Below are 21,184 nucleotides of genomic sequence, written 5' to 3' on the forward strand. Positions count from 1 at the left end.
GAGCTGTCCTGCTTGGGCTTGCTGTAGCCAAGCATGGTTATTCTGGGGCAGAGTGCTGGTCCCTTACATTCCCTAAAGCTTGCAACAAATTTATAGTGGTCTCCTGCCTAGGAACATGAGGCCAAGGGAATCTAATCGCTCCCTTCCCCTCCAGCATACCCACAATGAGCAGTCTCAACTTCAGCCACACGTACTGCTGTTATGTTTATTTTGGAGTACGGTGTAAATTTTTTTACAAGTTTGGGCTTGATTAGTTCCCACTGTATTCACCAGCTGTGTCCGTAGAGGCAGTTTCCCACAAGTTGGGAAGCCTCCCCATGGGAAAGCAGCTTTAAACTCCAGCCAGAGCTCCACAAGTCCCATCAGTGGAGGCTGTGAGGGAGATGTGCCTCCCATCCGCTTGTGGGCTGTGTCAGCCATCATCTGGCTACTGGCATAGCAGCTCAAGTCTGCAGCTAAACCTCAACTCCAGGCAGACTTTCTGCCTGTGGGACCCAGGCAATAAATCTTGACCCACTATATTAATGTATAGGTATTTTCTATTTGGCTGTATGTTTCCCAGTTTAGGGGAGGCAATTGGATTTATTCCTGTTTGTACCAGTTTGACTGACTGACTTAACATATGCCACACTTGCTGGCAGCCCTGAATAGGCGGCTTTTTTATTCATTGTATAAATTTAAATAAATAATATAAACAACATATTTGTACTCTGAATCAAATTTACTGAGGGGTGGGGGACAGTGTAAAAATAGAGTAGTTTGAGCTCCCTTAGAGCCATTGGCAATATATAGGCATGTGTTGTGGTAGGATGAGTCAGTTTTGTAGAACTCCATCAATAGCTTGTCTGCACTAGGGTTTACACAAATGACTCTTTAAGGTGTGATCGAAATCCATATCTGGGTGGGACAGTACACATGTTGTACTAATCTTAAGGATGTGGAAAGAATGAAATTCCCCTATAAAAGAATAAATCTGTATATAAGAGACAAGGTGCTTCCTTGTGAATGCTAGGTTTGAATCTGCCTTTGTTTTGATCTGTGGTCTTGGTGCAGTGTGCCCGTTCTATCACGCACAGCTTTAGCTCTGAAAGAAGACATACAGACCAGCCGCGGGAGGGGGTTAATCTCTGGCCACATACTACCACAGCTGAGTGTTGTAAATGAATTAACAAAAAACCTGTTGCTTTTCAGGAAAATGCATGCCTTACCGAACACTGAGAGGAAAAATATTCCTGACAGAAAGATGTGAATCCTTGCTGAACTATGCTTCTGAAGTTTTCAATGAATACACATAGGGACCAGACCAGGGTTACTAGATAACAACATTAGGATTAGATTGTTGATCTAGCTTTTATATGCTTTCATCACTCAGTAGTCTGCAAAAATGCCAAAATGATTTTTAGTTTTATTCAAAGAGCTATAACAAGTAAAAGGGACATCTATATAGTGCTATTTTGAGAAGTACGTTAATGTTATATTCATTATTTTATTGTGTATATTGATGAAATAGAAGATGAGGTGAATAAAAATGATAAGCAAGATCTTATGTATTTTTGTTGAATCTAATGCTTATCCTTTATCCATGTATTGCTGCTACATAGTTTGACAGTGGCTCAAATAGCTCACTTGTCAGAGAAAGCTTTAATCTATGCTTGGCTGGTCTTTCATACTTTTTCATATGTAAGTTACAAGAGTGTGCGATCCTGTTATATCATAGATTTACCATACACAAAAATCTAAAATAAAAAAACTTCATTGTTACCATCAAAGTTGTTAAGTGCAGTTCAAGAGGAGCTTTGTACCACTGAACATTTTTTCTGGAAAATGAAAAACAAATGGAAATAACTCAGAATATGAAACAATTTTGACACCAGTCTTGGCACTCACTCCCTGCACAAAACGTGAGAGAGAACGCTCAGAAACTAAAGCACCTACTTTTACAGATGAAAAAATAGTTCCAATAATTTTTTTAAACCCACTAAAATATTCCTAAAGTTAGGGCATATACTTAATGGTGTGGAATAAAGGTTTAAATGGCACTCATGTATTTGTGGCCTTGTCACTTATAAGTATTTGGCCATCCCAAACTCATGCCAACTGCTTTTATACCACAATTCATAGTTTATATTCCATATAAAACATGAGCAGAAAAGAGAATTAAACAGTATAGATATTTTTTTAATCTTATTTTTATTGGAAATATTTGACCTAAGCATAGTTCAAAAAGAGAGATCTTCTCTTCATTGAGAAAATAACATTTCACATTGTTTGTATCCTTTTTTTCCCCTTTTGATCACACATTCTCTTGTTAGGCTGTTGAGAGGTATACTTCATCCCTTCCCTCCCTGTCTCTCAAAATGTACATTTACTCCAACCCCCCTTCCCAGTTATACTTATTTAAAGACCAGACTTAAGAAACATGTTATCTGGTCCAGGAACGTTTTTAACTATGCTATCAATACGCCTTTGAAGAATTAGAAATCATTCCTTCTTTTAGCCTGGTGTATCAGAAGATATCAGACATTAACATCATGACTCAACCATTATTGGGATGGGGCCAAACAAGTTGATGGACTAAGTTACATGTTTTTTGGAGCTTGAGCAAAGGTATTGATGCCTTCTTTCCTGTCATTTTGAGGCTAGTGGAGTTGGACTCTACCTAGGCTTTGTATGTTATGTACAAACATATAACATGTTATATATTACTGTTCTTTTAAAAAACAAGTCTTAAAATTCTTAACATTTCTAAATGTGTCTCTTTAATAAGATGTGACATGAATAAAATATAAATGATGTGAGAGTTAATGGAATTGTTTGGGATGATCTTCGGCATTCTCTCATTTGCAGTGAGAGTGAACAGCAATAATGAGCCATATCCTGCCTGCTAATAAGGGAGCTTTGTGCCACTCCAGCAGGATGTAGGGGATGAAAGGGACATGGCCAGGATGTGACTGTACTGAGAGGTTCTCTGCTATGAAACAGCTCCACAGAAGACAATTGTGGCTGTATATAGTTTATAGTAGTCTTGAGGCTGCTCTAACTTACACTAAAGGCTGAACTAGCCCCCAGCAACCCCAGAGATCAGAAAAGCTCAGTGGTGGATGACAGCTACCTTTACCACCTCATCAATCAGCTTCACTGAGTGGAGTTCTGGCACAGTTACAGTCCGACCCAGAGTCTCTAAATGCGTGTATATTATGTTAAGGATTTAGAAAAGAGTTTTTTGTTAATCAGTTATGACGACATTAGTTGTGTAAAATGATTGCAATCATAACTCAATTGCAGCCCTTACTCATGTGAGTAATCTGACTGAAAGCAGTGTGACTGCTCACATGAGTACAGGCTGCAGGCTTGGGCCTCTGCTTGTATTTCCAAAGAGACACTGTGATAATTTTGTATTGCTTTATAATAAGTTAATTGAATATTTAAATTACAGATGAAGCTTGATAAAATTATTTAATTGGGCCTGGACAGACTTAAATTAATATATTTTTATCTCCTGTGCATCTCTTAAAGTACTAACGCATCTGAAATCACATTGCTAGAGGAGAAGGCTGTAGATTTCACCACTTCCTATGTAACAAAAATCATCTCTTGTTCTCAATGTGCCTTTAAATGACACTTTAATGAAAAATCATAGTTTTATTAACACTTGGCATTCATATATGTATAATGCAAATTAGGAACAACAGCTAAGATGTAAATATTTAAAGCGGAGGAGTTGTTCTAAAAATCAGTCACCAGCCAGTCAGTGCTGCTCATTTACATATGCTCTGAAAAAGCAATCTTGCCTTAATGTGTGTTGAACTTCTGCCACGCCTGTGATGTTCATAAATAGGGATTGCCGATAGGTGAGTCTAGCTTTGTCTTAATAGCATTTGCAGTATTTTAAAACAAAGTGATTCATTCAACACAGGAAACCAAATTGAATGAATTCAGTATTTTCAGTGCCTCTAGAAGCTCCTCCTTCCCCTCCTCCCAACTAGTTAAAAGTGCTTAGCCGAACTGAACAGTAATACTACAAAAGCTGTATTTTCAAATGGCTTCTAAACTTTTGCTAAACAATAAAATATAAAAATACTTTGTATGACATTCTTTATTTGCCTTGTCCCAGGTTTTGTGATACGTATTCAGTACTACAGCTAGATAATTTGTTAACAAGGCCTTTTTACCACTTCGGACAGATGCACATACTGTTTTCAATCTTCATGGTTAATTATTCGATTTTGTATTTGATGCCAGAACACCCTGACTCCTAATCACTGCTCATTGTTGGAAGTCCATTATATTCTAACTGTTTGAGTGCTCCCGTTGACCTTGAACTGACATTATAAGCTGTGTCTAATCTTTTCACTCTATATTTCTAATGCCTCTTTTCTTTTTTCCCCTCTTTGTCTGATCCCTGTTTAGCATCACAATGGGGCTGCCTCTGAGTCCAGCAGCTGACTCCGCCCGCTCTGCACGACATGCTCTCTCACTCATTGCCACTGCCAGACCACCCGCCTTCATAACAACTATCGCCAAGGAGGTGAGAAAAACTTCAATGTTCACTGAACTGCACTTTCAAAAGAATAATGATCTCAGCGTGCAACAGACTTTTTGGTTGGTTTTTATATTAATGCTTTTCAGCTCCAGTATTAGCAGACAGAAATAAAAAGTAGTCAAATCTCCTTTACCACCGCCCTACAATTTAGCTTTTTTGGGGAAACAAAATGGATTATCATTTTTAAATATTTGGTGGTATGCAACACACACATTATGCAGCAATATCTTGATAACTGATACACCAAGACACTTGATGAGTTGAAAATGGCTTAACCTGTTGTGTCCTGATGTAGTGGGTGTATAACCTTTCAATTCATATATAGAGCGGTGGGCAAAATCTCAAAGGACTTACTAGATTTTTTTCTTAGCCTTTACCTCGGCAATGCAAATATTGCATAATTCAGGACTGAATGGAAACTGAGCATTGCTTTTGGGATTTGGTCCAGCAGACATACATTATTGGATGAAAGAATTTGGTGTTTAAAGGAGCAAATTCTGCTCTCATTTTTCTCCATCTGTCACCCAAGCTACTCAGGTTCAGGGATTTTTCCTTTTCTCATTTTTCTTTTGGGGAAGGGAATCTAACAAGTGTTCCTTCAAGGGAAATAGGAAGGTGTTCTTGGGAAGGGCATCACAGGTCTCTTTCATCATCTCACCCGTCTTTGGTGATGAGTGTTTCTTCTGGGTCCTCTCCAATCTAGTCCTAGGTTCTTTGAGCATAGCATAGAAGCTAGGATCCCCTTTCTACCGCAGTCATCCTCCCATCTCCTTAGTGCATCTGATTTTAGAAGCTGCTGCAGCCTCTACAAGTCCTACACCATGCTGATTATGTGCGATTGCACCTAAACATTGGGTTGGCAAAAGAAGGCTGGCAAGGAGGTACACATTGAAGGGCCTTTAAATGTCCAAAATAACATTTGGTATTATATATTATTTTTAAGTCCAAGACAGGCCATTTATTCATCCTGACCCTCCCTTTTTGTGAAAGTGAGGATCAGTAAAGAAAGTGGACAAACGTTTTAAAGAATGTATGCAGAATAATAATTAAAACACATTAAAAGGCTATATTCAAAAGCCACGGTCAAGCTGGAAGGGCATAGCAAGTGGAGTCCCACAGGGATCAGTTTTGGGTCCAATTCAGTTCAGTATCTTCATCAGTGATTTATATAATGGCATAGAGAGTACACTTATAATGTTTGTAGATAATACCAAGCTGGGTGGGGTTGCAAGTGCTTTGGAGGATAGGATTAACATTCAAAATGAGCTGGACAAACTGGAGAAATGGTCTGAAGTAAATAGGATGACATTCAAGAAGGACAAATGCAAAGTACACCACTTAGGAAGGAACGATCAGTTGCACACATACAAAATGGGAAATGCCTGTCTAGGAAGGAGTACTGCGAAAAGGGATCGGGGGGTCATAGTGGATCACAAGCTAAATCTGAGTCAATAGTGTAACGCTGTTGCAAAAAAAAGCAAACATCATTCTGGGATGTATTAGCAGGAGTGTTATAAGCAAGACACAGAAGTAATTCTTCCACTCTACTCCACTCTGATTAGGCCTCAACTGGAGTATTGTGTCCAGTTCTGGGCACCACATTTCAGGAAAGGTGTGGACAAATTGGAGAGAGTTCAGAGAAGAACGACAAAAATGATTAAAGGTCTAGAAAACATGACCTATGAGGGAAGATTGAAAAAATTGGGTTTGTTTAGTCTGGAAAAGAGAAGACTGAGAGGAGACATAACAGTTTTCAAGTATGTAAAAGGTTGTTACAAGGAAGAGGGGGAAAATGTGTTTTTCTTAACCTCTGAAGATAGGACAAAATGTTTCCTACTGTCAGGGTTGTTAAACCTTGGAATAAATGGTGGTGGTCTGCCAGTATTCTGGTGCCTGTTGGGGGGTTGTTTTGGTTTGTGTTTCTTGGACTAACAGGTTTTAGGTGGGAAGGCTATGACCGATACAGAGGCAGCAGTGAAAGACACAATGAGGATGACTAGATGTGGAAGCTGCGGCATATACATGATCCTAGAGGGGGTACCTGAACAGACTTTTGTCTGCATGAAGTGCCGCCTGATAGAGCTGATGGAAGAAAAGATCCAAGGACTGGAGATGCAGGTGGAAACTCTGATTGAGTTTAGAAGGGGGTTCGAGCAGATGATGGAGCAAAAACATGAGGAGGCTGAAGGGACGAGCTCAGACTTGCAGATGGAAGCAGGACCAAAGAATTCTGAGGGGAGACTGCTGGGTGAGGAAAGTGGGCGGTGGAAGCATGTGACTAAGAGAACCAGGCAGAGGAAAAGATGGGCCAGTGAAGGAGAAATAGAGCTCAGGAACAGGTTTACGGAATTGGAAAATGAAGGGGCACAGCAGGTGGTCGCTGAAGGTGAGAGGGCTAGGAAAAAGAGAAGAGCAGCTAGTCCTACAGGAAGAGGAGAAGAGTCAATGGAGACAACACCAAATATGAGCCCCAGGAGGATATGGGATGGGTTGCGGAGGATTGCAAGGGCGAATAGGAATCGAGAGGACTTGTAGCCAGTGGGAGCAGGGGATAGACCGGAGATCACACTGTCACTAGGAAAAGGCAGGTCTGTGTGATTGGGGACTCCTTACTGAAAAGAATAGACAGGCCTATAACTAGAGCTGATCCGGAGAACAGAAGTGTGTGCTGTCTGCCGGGTGCTAAGATACGGGATGTGGACGTGAGGCTGAAAAGGATCATAATGGGAGCGGGAAAGAATCCGTTGATTGTCCTTCACGTGGGAACAAATGATATGGCTAGATTCTCACTGGAATGTATCAAGGGAGACTATGCCAGGCTGAGGAAGACGCTTAAGGAAATCGAGGCTCAGGTGATCTTCAATGGAAATTTGCCTGTTCTTAGAGAAGAGCAACAAAGGTGTGACAAGATTATGGCGATCAACAGATGGCTCAGGCAGTGGTGCTATAAGGAGGGATTTGGTATGTACAGCCACTGGGAAGTATTCATGAACAGAGGACTGTTCTCTCAGGATGGACTTCACCTGAGTAAGGAGGGAAATAGGCTTCTAGGATGGAGGCTGGCACAACTGATTAAGAGAGCTTTAAACTAGGAACTGGGGCGAGATGGTTGGGAGATGTCCAGGTAATCTCCATGCCAGAATTCAACACTGAGAGGGAAGAAAACAAAGTAAGAGAGGATACAGCCGTGGGCAAAAGAATGGACGTAAGGAGGAAGGATGGTGTAGATACCAGTCTAACAGGTGATACTGGTGGTAGAATGTCTGTGCCTAACCGGGTAAAGAATGTCACTGAAGCCAAACGGCAAAAATTAAGATGTCTGTACACTAATGAGAGGAGCCTAGGTAACAAAATGGAGGAACTAGAGCTACTGGTGCAGGAAGTGAAACTGGATATTATGGGGATAACAGAAATATGGTGGAATAGTAGTCAAGACTGGAGTACAGGTATTGAAGGCTATGTGCTGTTTAGGAAAGAAAGAAATAAAGGCAAAGGTGGTGGAGTAGCATTGTATGTCAATGATGAGGTTAACTGTAAAGAAATAAGAAGTGATGGAAGGGATAAGACAGAGTCTGTCTGGGCAAAAATCACATTGGGAAAGAAAGCTACTAGAACCTCCCCTGAGATAGTGCTGGGGGTGTGCTACAAACCGCCAGGATCTGATTTGGATATGAATAGAGACCTTTTTAATGTTTTTAATGAAGTAAACACTAATGGGAATTGTGTGATCATGGGAGACTTTAACTTCCCAGATATAGACTGGAGGACAAGTGCTAGTAACAATAATAGGGCTCAGATTTTTCTGGATGTGATAGCTGATGGATTTCTTCATCAAGTAGTTGAAGAACCAACAAGAGGGGATGCCATTTTAGATTTGGTTTTGGTGAGTAGTGAGGACCTCATAGAAGAAATGGTTGTAGGGGACAACCTTGGTTCAAGTGATCATGAGCTAATTCAGTTCAAACTAGATGGAAGAATAATCAAAAACAGATCTGGGACTAGGGTTTTTTATTTCAAAAGGGCTAACTTTAAAGAATTAAGGAAATTAGTTAGGGAAGTTGCTGTGACTGAAGAACTCATGGCTCTAAAGGCAGAGGAGGCCTGGAATTACTTCAAGTCAAAGCTGCAGAAACTTTCAGAAGCCTGCATCCCAAGAAAGGGGGAAAAAATCATAGGCAGGAGTTGTAGACCAAGCTGGATGAGCAAGCATCTCAGAGAGGTTATTAAGAAAAAGCAGAAAGCCTACAAGGAGTGGAAGATCGGTGGAATTAGCAAGGAAAGCTACCTTATTGAGGTCAGAACATATAGGGATGAAGTGAGAAAGGCTAAAAGCCATGTAGAGTTGGACCTTGCAAAGGGAATTAAAACCAGTAGTAAAAGGTTCTATAGCCATATAAATAAGAAGAAAACAAAGAAAGAAGAAGTAGGACCGCTAAACACTGAGGATGGAATAGAGGTTAAGGATAATTTAGGCATGGCCCAATATCTAAATAAATACTTTGCCTCAGTCTTTAATAAGGCTAATGAGGAGCTTAGGGATAATAGTAGGATGACAAATGGGAATGAAGATATAGAAGTAGATATTACCACATCCAAGGTAGAAGCCAAACTCGAACAGCTTAATGGAACAAAATCGGAGGATAATCTTCATCCAAGAATATTAAAGGAATTGGCACATGAAATTGCAAGCCCATTAGCAAGAATTTTTAATGAATCAGTAAACTCAGAGGTTGTACCATACGACTGGAGAATTGCTAACATAGTTCCTATTTTTAAGAAAGGTAAAAAATGTAATCCGAGTAACTATAGGCCTGTTAGTTTGACATCTGTAGTATGTAAGGTCTTGGAAAAAATTTTGAAGGAGAAAGTAGCTAAGGACGTTGAGGTCAATGGTAATTGGGACAAAATACAACATGGTTTTACAAAAGGTAGATCGTGCCAAACCAACCTGATCTCCTTCTTTGAGAAGGTAACAGCTTCTCTAGACAAAGGAAACTCAGTGGATCTAATTTACCTCGATTTCAGTAAGGCATTTGACACAGTTCCACATGGGGAATTATTAGTTAAATTGGAAAAGATGGGGATCAATATGAAAATTGAAAGGTGGATAAGGAACTGGTTAAAAGGGAGACTACAGTTTTGGGGGCAATCTTATTTAACCTTTTTATTACTGACCTTGGCATAAAAAACAGGAATGTGCTAATAAAGTTTGCGGATGATACAAAGCTGGGAGGTATTACTAACACGGAGAAGGACCAGGATATCATACAGGAAGATCTGGATGACCTTGTAAACTGGAGTAATAGTAATAGGATGAAATTTAATAGTGAAAAGTACAAGGTCATGCATTTAGGGATTAATAACAAGAATTTTAGTTATAAATTGGGGACGCATCAGTTGGAAGTAACAGAGGAGGAGAAGGACCTCAGAGTATTGGTTGATCACAGTATGACTATGAGCCGTCAATGTGATATGGCCATTAAAAAAGCTAATACAGTTTTAGAATGCATCAGGCGAGGTATTTCCAGCAAAGATAAGGAGGTGTTAGTACCATTATACAAGGCACTGGTGAGACCTCATCTGGAATACTGTGTGCAGTTCTGGTCTCCCATGTTTAAGAAGGATGAATTCAAATTGGAACAGGTTCAGAGACGGGCTACTAGGATGATCCGAGGAATGGAAAACCTGTCTTATGAAAGGAGAGTCAAAGAGCGGGGCTTGTTTAGCCTAACCAAAAGAAGGCTGAGTGGGGATGTGATAGCTCTTTATAAATGTATCAGAGGGATTAATATTAGGGAAGGAGAGGAATTATTTAAGCTTAGTACCAATGTAGACACAAGAACAAATGGATATAAACTGGACACTAGGAAGTTTAGACTTGAAATTAGATGAAGGTTTCTAACCATCAGAGGGGTGAAGTTCTGGAACAGCCTTCCAAGGGGAGTAGTGGGGACAAAAGACTAAGCTTGATAAGTTTATGGAGGGGATGGTATGATGGGATAGCCTAATTTTGGCAATTGATCAAAGATCAATTGCCAAATTATCAGCAGGTAAGTATGCCCAGTAGTCTGTGATTGGATGTTAGATGGGATGGGATATGAGTTACTACGGAGAATTCTTTTCTGGGTGCTGGCTGGTGAGTCTTGCCCACATGTTCAGGGTTTAACTGATTGCCATATTTGCAGTCGGAAAGGAATTTTCCTTCAGGGCAGATTGGCAGAAGCCCTGGAGGTTTTTCACCTTCCTCTGCAGCATGGGACACATGTCACTTGCTGGAGGATTCTCTGCAGCTTGAGGTCTTCAAACCACAATTTGAGGACTTCAGTAACTCAGACATAGGTTAGGGGTTTGTTATAGAAGTGGATGGGTGAGATTCTGTGGCCTGCATTGTGCAGGAGGTCAGACTAGATGATCATAATGGTCCCTTCTGACCTTAAAGCCTATGAGTCTATAAATGTTGTGGAATCTCCATCACTGCAGATTTTTAAGAGCAAGTTAGACAAACACCTGTCAGGGATGGTCTAGATAATACTTAGTCTTTCCACGAGTGCAAGGGACTAGAGTAGATGACCTCTCGAGGTCCCTTGCAGTTCTATGATTCTATGGTTCAAATGAGTTCTGCAAAATACAAATGTTCTTAATGTAATATTTTAGTCCAAATGTTGAACATTTGTCCTTAAATCTCAAACAAAAACTGTTTCTTTTCTGTATATTTCACAAATTAAATTTTTGGATTGGTCATCGGATGTCTTCATTCCTAGTGAATGATGTGGAAAAATGTAATTTTGCATAATTAATATGTAATTTGTAATTCCTCTGGTTTTTTCCCTCAGACTAGTGACAGTACCTCAGTTTTCATCCATGCCTCAATCTTAGACAGTGGGCTAATTTTTCCACTGTGCCTGCCAAGTCAAAGGTACAGGCACAGAGTTAAGTGTGATTAGCAAACAGAAATAATCACCATCCCTGCCTCTTTACTTACCGTCCTTAATTGGCTTTATGTACTGTCATAGCATTCTTTCTCAGATCTGAACCTTAGAGTTCAGAAAATGAGATGCTAGCATGAATTTCTCTAAGCTTAATTACCAGCTTAGATCTGATAGGCTGCCACCACCCAAAAATATAGTGTTTTGGGGCACTCTGACCTCCTCAACCTTTCCTGGGGACCCCAGGAACCCAGACCTCTTGGGTTCTTAAAACAAGGAGAAATAAACCATTCCCCCACCTTCCCCCTCTCAGAACTTCCCTCCCTGGGCTATCCTGAGATACTGATCTAACCTCTTAAATCACCATACAGAGAAGCATCTCCCTTCCCTTCCACAAAGAGGGAAACAGATTTAAGGAAAACAGAGAGAGATTTTATCTCTCCCCCTCCCATCTCCCCACCCGTCCTGGTGAGTTATCCCAATCCCCTGGGATAAAACAAGGGAAACAGAGAAAAAAACAATCAATCAGGTTCTCTAAAAAGAAATCTTTTAATAAAAGAAAGGAAAAAGTAAAGAATTATCTCTGTAACTTCAAGATGTCAATATACAGGATCCTGTAGCTTACAGATACCAGAAAGAGACTTTCCCCCCAGTACCAATACAAATCAAAATATTCCCAGGAACTACACATATAAAAGTTAACCAACCAGATCCACAAATGCAAATAGTGTAAAACAATGAAAAAGCCTAAACCACCTGGTTTTTACCTTCTATTTGAAAAGAAACTTAGAGAGCCTGTAGTAATGTCTGGTCTCTCTCAGACCCTCCGAGAGAAGAACAAAGAACTCACACCCAAACTTCCCACAACCCGAATTTAAAAGTATCTTGTCTTCTGATTGGTCTTCTGGTCAGGTGTCCAGTTTCCTGCTTGTAACCCTTTACAGGTATAAGAGACATTAACCCTTAACACTCTGTTTATGACATGTACACATTGAAGAAGAGATGTGACAGTGTAGAACTGCAGTAACCCATATGAACACTTGGACTCCTCTCACTGCTGCTAGAGACCGTAGACATGTTGGAACCTGATCTGGTATTAAGAAACTAACATGCAAAGCTCATGCTAAGTATAATTGAAATATATGTGGACAACAGTAGTTAAATATCTAATCCTATTCCTTTTGTAGGTGCATAGACACACTGCGCTGGCAGCAAACACTCAGTCTCAACAGAATATTCACACCACAGCTCTTGCTCGGGCTAAAGGAGAGATCCTAAGAGTCATCGAAATACTAATAGATAAAATGCCCACAGATGTTGTGGATCTTCTTGTAGAGGTAAGAATATGCTATAATATCTGTATATTATAGTTTTTAATAAATCAATGAATAATACATTGCACATAAACTCAGTTGTAAATTGTAAAGTGCCATCTACCTTTACAGCACCATGGAACATATGTTATTTTTTAAAATAACACATTTGAGGCCATAAGACTCTGTCTCTGTCTCAAAGGGCTTAAAAACGGAGCAGAAAACAAATATACAAATGACTGAATATGGTACAACAAAAGCAAGATCAGTGAGCAGTGATGTTGAGCACACCTTGTTCAAATTTTTTCCTTTATCTGTTTTTAGATAAACTCTTTTTAAGGGGAGGACTTGGGCTGGGATGTAATATATTTTCAGGAGGCCCTTGAAAATGGTTATGTGGGTGCATTGAAGACTGGGTTGCAGAGAGCATTTCTGACATGAAAGCTACTTAAGAGGATGTATGGAGATGGATAAAATGGAATAGTTAATCCTGGGCAAAGCTTGGGCAAAGTGAAAGTGCCAAGGGTTGGAGACCAGAGCAGAGAATTGGGTAGGACTTAATTGGTAAGGACAAGCTAGTAAAAGAATTTCTTGGCAATTTGGACATGGTTTTAACAGCAGCATTTTGAATGGACTGAAGAGGGATGTTGAAAGTTTTGTCTTTTGGATGCATATTCATTAAGGCTGAAAGACATCGTTAAAGAATCCACCATACAATGTGATTTCCTTAACTTTGGTGTTCCTGTTCACATTCCCTCTTAATATAGCTAGCGCAAAATGTGGTTTTCCTTCTAAGGCCTTCAATAGCAGACACTTGCCTGTAGTTTGTAGCTTTGTAAAATGTGTACTGTTACTGTGAATGGGTATTTGCAGCAATTCCCAGTAGCCTTGCCATTGCAAATTCCAATATGTTGCAATGCAGTCAGATTTGTTTGTGCGGATAACACGTTATACTTAGGTACCAAAAATATAATTAAACACAAGAGCGAGAAAACTCTATAACTGTTCAGAATTTAAATGTTGTTATGAACAATAAAATCAAACATTGTTAAACAATTGTAACTTTTGTTTCCAAGGTTATGGACATCCTCATGTACTGCCTTGAAGGATCCTTAGTCAAAAAAAAGGGACTTCAGGAATGCTTTCCAGCCATCTGCAGGTAAAAGCACTGAAGGAAATGATTTGTGATGAATATATTCTCTTGCGATAGCTCACTTATAGCCATAATGTTTACACCTTAAAACTTCAGATGTAGAGTATTTTAAGTACAGTAGGACCTCAAGGTTATGAACACCAGTGTTGTGAACTGACCAGTTAACCACACACATCATTTGGAACTGGAAGTACACAATCAGGCAGCAGCAGAGACAAAAAAGGCAAATACAGTACAATACATAAACTACTAAAAAAAAAAAAGAGCAGCATTTTTCTTCTGCATTGTAAAGTTTCAGAGCTGCATTAAGTCAATGTTCATTTGTAAACTTTTTAAAGAACAACCATAAGGTTTTTTTCAGAGTTATGAGCATCCTCCATTCCCGAGGTGTTTGTAACTCTGAGGTTCTATTGTAGTGTACAGTTTTTCTAATCCCTATTACATCTGAAAAAGAGAAGGTAAGTCAGAAAATAGCAGTTATTGAAAATGCTTCTGTATAGAAGTCCACATGGTAAAATACTGTTCATTTTTATGTTGGCAGTATCTCTTAAAACTTTGCCCTACAACTCCAATGTTGTGTTGTTTTCTCTATCATAAACAACAGAAAATGGTAAGGTTCTTTTCTTTCATTATACTTGTAACCACCACAGTTCGTTTCTTTTGTTTGGTAATAATAACTCTGTACTTCTATAGCATCTTGCAACCCTGGATTTTAAAGTGCTTTATAAACTTTAGTTAATTAGTTATTATCCTCATTGTACACATGGGTAAACTGAAACAAAGTGAAGTGATTCGTGAAAGGAATTCTGGCAATGATGGGCATACAACACATATCTTCCGAGGTTTAATCCAACTCCTGTGGTTTAATCTGTTGTTTGTATTATCATAACACCAAAGAACCCAGTCATAGACCCAGGATCCCATTGTGCTAGGTGCTGTACAAACACAGAACAAAAACAGTTCCAGCCCCAAAACGTTTTCAATCCAAGTGTAAGACAGGAGACAACAGATGGATACAGACAGACCAACGGGGGAGGGCAAGGAAGCAGTGGGGAAATATTGGTCAGCATGATAGGCAGTATTCTCAGAGCACCAGCAGCCTAACTGTTGTCAAGATTTTTGTGGGCATCATGACAAAGGAGAGTTTTACATGCTTCCTTTCCAGTCTAAGACTGTACAATACTCCATAAAAGAGGTGATTTATCAGCACATCTATTTATCCTTTCCAGAAGGGGGAAAATATCTGTAATACTTTTTCCTCAAAGTATTGGTGGATAATTGTATACTCATATTTAAAAACAAAGGACATATTTTAATGTAATAGTGCTTCTGCACAAACTTGATAGGTGCTTATACAATTAAAAATAAAGCATGTTGCCTCAGGCACGCCAGGAAGAGAGAGAGCTATTTTTGGTGTAAAATTAAGGCTGCAACTATTTCAAAATAAGCAGTTAAAAATAACACAGTGGTCTATATTGGGCCAACCTGAGGAGATTTAGTCACAGTCTGTAGGAATGCTCAGGCCAGACTGCAGGCAGCACTGTCACAATTGAGGTCTTTGACCTATGACAGAAAAAGTCTTCCAAGGGTACTGAGGAGCCAGCACTCATCTAAACACCTGCTTTCCTACTTCCCTTTTGTGATATAACCATGTTCAGCAACACAGCGATGTCCGTAGCAAAGTGTACTCTCAGAACATAATTTGATTATATCACAGTACTCCTCCTTTATGTGGATGTTTGAGCCTTACTCTTTGAGTGCTGTTGGACTATAAAGCCATCCTTACCAAGTACATGATTTTGAAAGCAAGTGTCCATTCTTTTCTTGGTAAGAACTAGTTGCTTTGATAAAGCTAATAATTGGAAAATAAAGTGTAATTACAAAGAACCCAACACGGAAGTGCGTCAATTTTATAAATACATATGATATCTGTAGACCAAGCTGAAGAGAGCATAGAGCAGAGTAATGTTCTACAGAATATGCATTTTCAAGAACTTCCATCCTAATCTCTCGGGGCATAATACAGCTGTCCAGTTGGAACAAGCAAAATAACTGAGATAACAAGAAACAGTCACTGAAAAACAACTGAGTTTGATAAATCCTGAGTTTGTGGCAATTACCACTCACTCTTCATACCTTTGAGGACAGATGAGTGGATGGAAAGGGATCTCTTCCTGCCATGTAGCTACTTTACACTCTTCTGTCAGGTGACCAGGATCTGTACCTCTCTTTTGACCTGCCAAATCGCTACCATCCTCATGATTGTGTTCTTGCTGGAGAAGGAAACTTTGATCACCTGGCTCTTAAATGCCTGTCCTCTACTGTGTCTCCCTATCTGACCAGTTCCCCACAGATGCCAGTAAATTGTGCTATAAAGTGCCAGTTTCATCCTTCTCCTCAGTTGTTTTTAACAACTCTGAAGATGCAGTCAGACTCCTTGATAGCTCTCTGATACATTTGCAGAGGTTTTACTGCTCCACCACTGGCATCTTTGGAAGAAGAACAGAATTTGGAAACAGAGAACAAAAACTGACTTCAGAGGATACTTAACTGTGTGACAGACCTGCACTTCTCTTGTTGCTAATTCATGTGTCAAGTAGTGGAGCACATGTTCTCATCTGACCGGTTTTTTTAAAATATTTTTGAGACTCTCTCTCACACTAGGCCAGGGGAGCCGCGATCAGTCGAACCTGCTCCGGGCCAATGGGGGTTGCGGGAAGTGGCGCAGACTGGGGGATGTGCTGGCCGCGGCTTCCCGCAGCCCCCATTGGCCCAGAGTGGCAAACCACGGACAGTGGGAACTGCGATCGGCCTAACCTGCTGAGGCGGCAGGTAAACAAACTGGCCTGTCCCACCAAGGTGCTTTCCCTGGCAAGTTACACGCTAGAAGTTGCTGACCCCTGCACTAGGAGTATAGGATTCAATTGAAATTAAACTTTCAGATGTCATTAGAACCCTGTTGCTGGTTTTAAAGCTATCTCGTGGTCTGTTGTGTATAAACTGCTGAGAGAGTGTTAATATTTTACTGACATCAGAGATTGTTTTTCTGTTCCTTTGGTTTTTATAGAATTATCGTATTATTTTAGCTAGTCAGGAACATGGTGGTTTGGCATTTGGGGAGTTTTGAAAGGCACAAAGCATAGGTAGGCTTCTAACTCCCAGTGACATTCAGTTCAAGATAAATGCTTGCCATTTGTGTTTTTGAAAATCTCCCCTTTTGTTCTTAAAGTTTAATACTCACAGATAATAAAATGTGATTTATAATATGTATTTATAATATTCTTAGGTTATTATAAATATTCATATTATAACATATTAACCATGTAAATTACAATATTTAATATGTCAGGGGGTTGTATTTTAATGTAACAGGCTATAACAAAGAACAGCAGTTGCAAGAAAGGAGCTATTATACCCTTGACAGGTATGTCGTGAATAAAGATAATCTTCCTTCCTTCAGATATTTTTAAAACTTTAGCTTGAAATGTAAATGCAAGGACAAGTGGGAATTAATGCAAGAAATCTCCCCATCCTTTTTTCATTTTTATAGTGGCACATTGTCTTTACATTTGGCTAAATTGCTAGCAATATCTCCTACTGTACATAGTTATGGCTATTGTAAAAATGATACAGCACTCTACCGAAGTCATCTTTCAGACCAATGGAAAATTTCATATGATTTTAGCAAATCATTGAATCTCTGGAGAGATTCCAAGTGGTAGCACTTTGGCTTAATCCTATTACTAATTCTTTTAATCTCCTAATGATCTCCCTGCAATACTGTATTAACTATGCACACCTGTTGTGACTGAGTCTGTTACTTCAGCAGACAAACAATATTATCAGGCATTTTTGGCTTTCCCTTCTTGTACAGTAGTCTTTAAATACCATACCATGGCTATAACAACCAATCTCTGTTTGCTGTTTTCAAGCAAAGTCCTAGCTTGTGTAGTTTTGTAAAACCCATGGCTTTAAAAAATAGTGTGCTTGTTCAAATACTGGATTATTAACTTTCCTTTAGTTTTCCTTCTGTCTTAGTGGCATACAGATTCGGTAGTCATCTTATTAATGACTGTGATCCTGAATCCACCCAATCTGGCTGTGATGAGATGAATCTCTCACTAAACAACATATTTTACAATATTTGATTAGGGTTGATATCTAGTTTTCCCCTTGCTTCTGTCATGTTTTATGTAGACTGATTTTTACCAATGCTCAATAAAATGCCAGACAGAAATCATAAAAGTCCAGATAAAATTAAATACAGAAGTGCAATGGGTTGACAGTAAAGTATGTCTGAAATTTTGAAAATGCTCAAGATAAAGTTGAAGTCAGAAACATTTTGTATGGCTGAGAAGATTTCCTAAGAGTCACGTAGCCCTGATTCAGCAGCCTGATGCATGTGAATAGTCCTATTGAGGTCAGTGGGACTGGGCATGTGTTTAGGTACCTTGCTGAATCGAGACCTTAAGATGGAATTAACTGATGTTCAAATGTTGCTGTGTATTTGAAAACAGGAAGTTACTCTGAATTTGAAACAACAAATGTTCCTTATTTTGCTTTTTACAGTGGAAGACTGTCACGGGAAGCAAATGTATTAGAGCTAGAACTTTATTTCAAAGACTAAACAAAACAAGAACTTGAAACAAAATTTTAAAAAGAGAGAGTTTCTGAGTTTCTTGTAGAATGCCAAGGAATTACAGCTTAGCAGGTAAAGGTGCTGTCACCCATGTTAATTCTTAGCCATTGGATTTCAGTGGAGGCCTGATTCTGTAGAAGGGAAGGAACAAAACTTTAAAATATGACTGAAGAATATCTGAAGTAAAGCCAGACCCGTTGTGGCTAATTGCAAGACCCTAAAATTCTAAATTAAGGTCTCCAAGATATCCAGTGAATGTATGATAATAGAGGGAAATGTATTACCTACAAATTAATATTTTAATGAATATTTAAGCATCCACATTTTGCACTATTTGTTACCCACTGAGTCCAAAGAAAGATCTTAAAGTAAAAGCATTTCATTAGCCAAATAGTGTCTTCAGCTCCATCAGATGCAGACAATATCTTATTCTATGTGTTCTGAAGAATGTGATGAGCTGTTACAGTCACACACCCACACCTATTTCTTACATCACTCTTCAGTGGCTTCGGTATAGAGGAAAGTAATTTAGAACCCAATGGATGGTTATGATAGACCTCCCTTCCCTCCATAGTGAATAGGTACTTTAGATTTATACAGGACTTACTGTTAGTTCTTCCTTCCTTCATATTGTTCCTCAAGGTCCCTCTCTACCCTGCTAACTTCTTCCTCACCTCTCTCCTGGTTTTTTGTTTGTTTGTTTTTATTTGTAACTCACTCATTGTACCTTGCCTTAAATTAGCTTTCAGAGTGAGATACCACGTTTGCCTGAGTGACTGTATAGTACCTAGGACAATAGGGGACCTTAGAACACTACCACATTAAAAATGATAATAACAAAAATAGTTGTCAGATACTTAGACAGTATTTTCCTGTTATTACTTACACAAAGCTATAGATCGATATGGAATGTAATGACAAATACATGAAGATAAAAAATGGGCCCTAATTCTTAGTCTAAATTGTTACAATTTAATAAAGTTTATCACATATTTTCAATATTCAGCCTGCACTCACTATAATATTTGGTTTAGATGCCACAACATATTTAGTAAATAACATACTGACCACACCAGTAATTGGATGGTGGTTTACAGTAATGTACACTAGTACATAACATCTTTTTACAGCAATTGAAACCATGTGACACGTAAGTGCATGTATATTAAACATTTTCTGAGAAATAAGGAAGCAAAATATTTAGGATTTTTTCACTTGCCAGGAAATGCTTATTGTTTAGAGAAAAGATGGTGTTTATTCCACTGCTATAAAACTACAGGCCATATTCAGTCCTGTTGTAAATGGGTACAGTATCTCTGAATCCTGTTTATGCCAGGGTTTAATATGGCCCCTGGCAAGTACATTGTGAAAGTTACTGCACATTTCAAGAAACATACACCACACTCTTTCATTCTATGGAGCTGCTGGTCATTATGGCATGTTAGGGCTAAACTCCACCAATAACATTACAGCTGTGTAATGTGACTGATGTAGTGCAGGGTGCAGTACCACCTGCTGTCCCTGGGGCACTCTTGGTAGGGCTGAACCCCAGTTCTAGTGGCAACTCCTGGCTTCCAGGGGGGGAATTCTGTGTCAGTGGCACACAGACTGCAGGCAGCAGAGGAAGGTGGCACAGAGCAGGGAATACAAGCTTCTACAGGAGTAGGCCAACAGAGGCAGACTCTGCACATGTTCCTTTGCCGCTTCTGCTCCTTCTTTTCCACTCCACGGAAATGGGGTGTTAGGTTAGGAGGAGGAAGTGTTCTGAGCCTGAGAACATTTTCTAAGCCCTGGCAGGTTGTAAATCTGAGGAGTGGACTGGACTGTATTGCGATCCTGGAAGAGTTTGGTGAGAGAGGCTTCTGTGCCATGGAGCAGCAAAGAGTCCTGTGGCACCTTCTAGACTAACAGACATCTGCTAGAAGGTGCCACAGGACTCTTCGCTGCTTTTACAGATCCAGACTAACATGGCTAGCCCTCTGATATTTGTGCCATGGAGAAAGTAAGTAGATAGAAAGAAGAAGAGTTATTAGCCTGGAGGATAAGATGCAATGAAGGGGTGTTTTGGGGCAGGTGGGGTCACAAACTCCCATGATATCTGGTGATTTTCATTAAACCTCAGCTTCAGGAATTACTTGACTTATGTAAAAATCTAAGATTTCATTTTTTAAAAAATTAAAAGCAAGTTTCTGAGCTTCGTGGTTGTGGAGGCTCCACAACCAAAGGGCAAATAAAAAATCCCAGCTTTATTATTTTTAAAATCTCATGTTTTTAAGCCAATCTCATGAGTTGAGGAGAGGGAGTTTGTGGCCTTGACTCATAGTTTTTGCATGCTTCCGTTTGGCAACACTCTGGTTGGATTGGAGGGAGCTAAGATAGCTTCAGGGTGTTCTGAGCTGGGCGGGGAAGAGTTTGGGTTGGCAGGGTTAAATGGAGTCAGATGGTGAATTAGGTTGTCGGTGAACTGACGATATGCATGGATAGGGATTGGAATTGAAAAGTAGGTTGGATGGAGAGAGGTTGAGCCTAACAGAGAATAGTAAAGGGACCACATTGCCCCATTAACGTCTGAATTTTTCATTCTGAAACAGAGAGAGTGAGTTGGTGGGG

At 39.6% G+C, this 21,184-nt stretch overlaps 2 protein-coding genes across 8 annotated transcripts in view; one reads left to right on the forward strand and one right to left on the reverse strand.

Annotated features, from left to right (window-relative positions):
- The window catches only part of WDR7 (WD repeat domain 7), a 367,588-nt gene that overhangs the window by 274,393 nt on the left and 72,011 nt on the right, over positions 1 to 21,184 (forward strand). For 5 of the 7 annotated variants that reach the window (XR_007773255.1, XM_050944630.1, XM_050944631.1 and 2 more), the window contains 3 exons: positions 4,411 to 4,528; positions 12,657 to 12,806; positions 13,859 to 13,941. Coding sequence is in view for 6 of the 7 variants with exons in the window: in XM_050944630.1 (XP_050800587.1) it covers positions 4,411 to 4,528; positions 12,657 to 12,806; positions 13,859 to 13,941 (351 nt within the window). In the remaining variant the exon portion in view is untranslated. Of the gene's footprint in view, positions 1 to 4,410; positions 4,529 to 12,656; positions 12,807 to 13,858; positions 13,942 to 14,476; positions 14,530 to 17,307; positions 17,360 to 21,184 lie in introns of those variants that run through there. The other 2 variants (XM_050944635.1, XM_050944634.1) reach the window with 2 other exon arrangements.
- Positions 1 to 21,184, reverse strand: part of LOC127046995 (uncharacterized) — a 441,735-nt gene that overhangs the window by 176,945 nt on the left and 243,606 nt on the right. The window lies entirely within an intron of this gene.

Source organism: Gopherus flavomarginatus, chromosome 3 (assembly GCF_025201925.1).
Source record: "Gopherus flavomarginatus isolate rGopFla2 chromosome 3, rGopFla2.mat.asm, whole genome shotgun sequence".
NCBI classification, from domain to species: domain Eukaryota; kingdom Metazoa; phylum Chordata; order Testudines; family Testudinidae; genus Gopherus; species Gopherus flavomarginatus.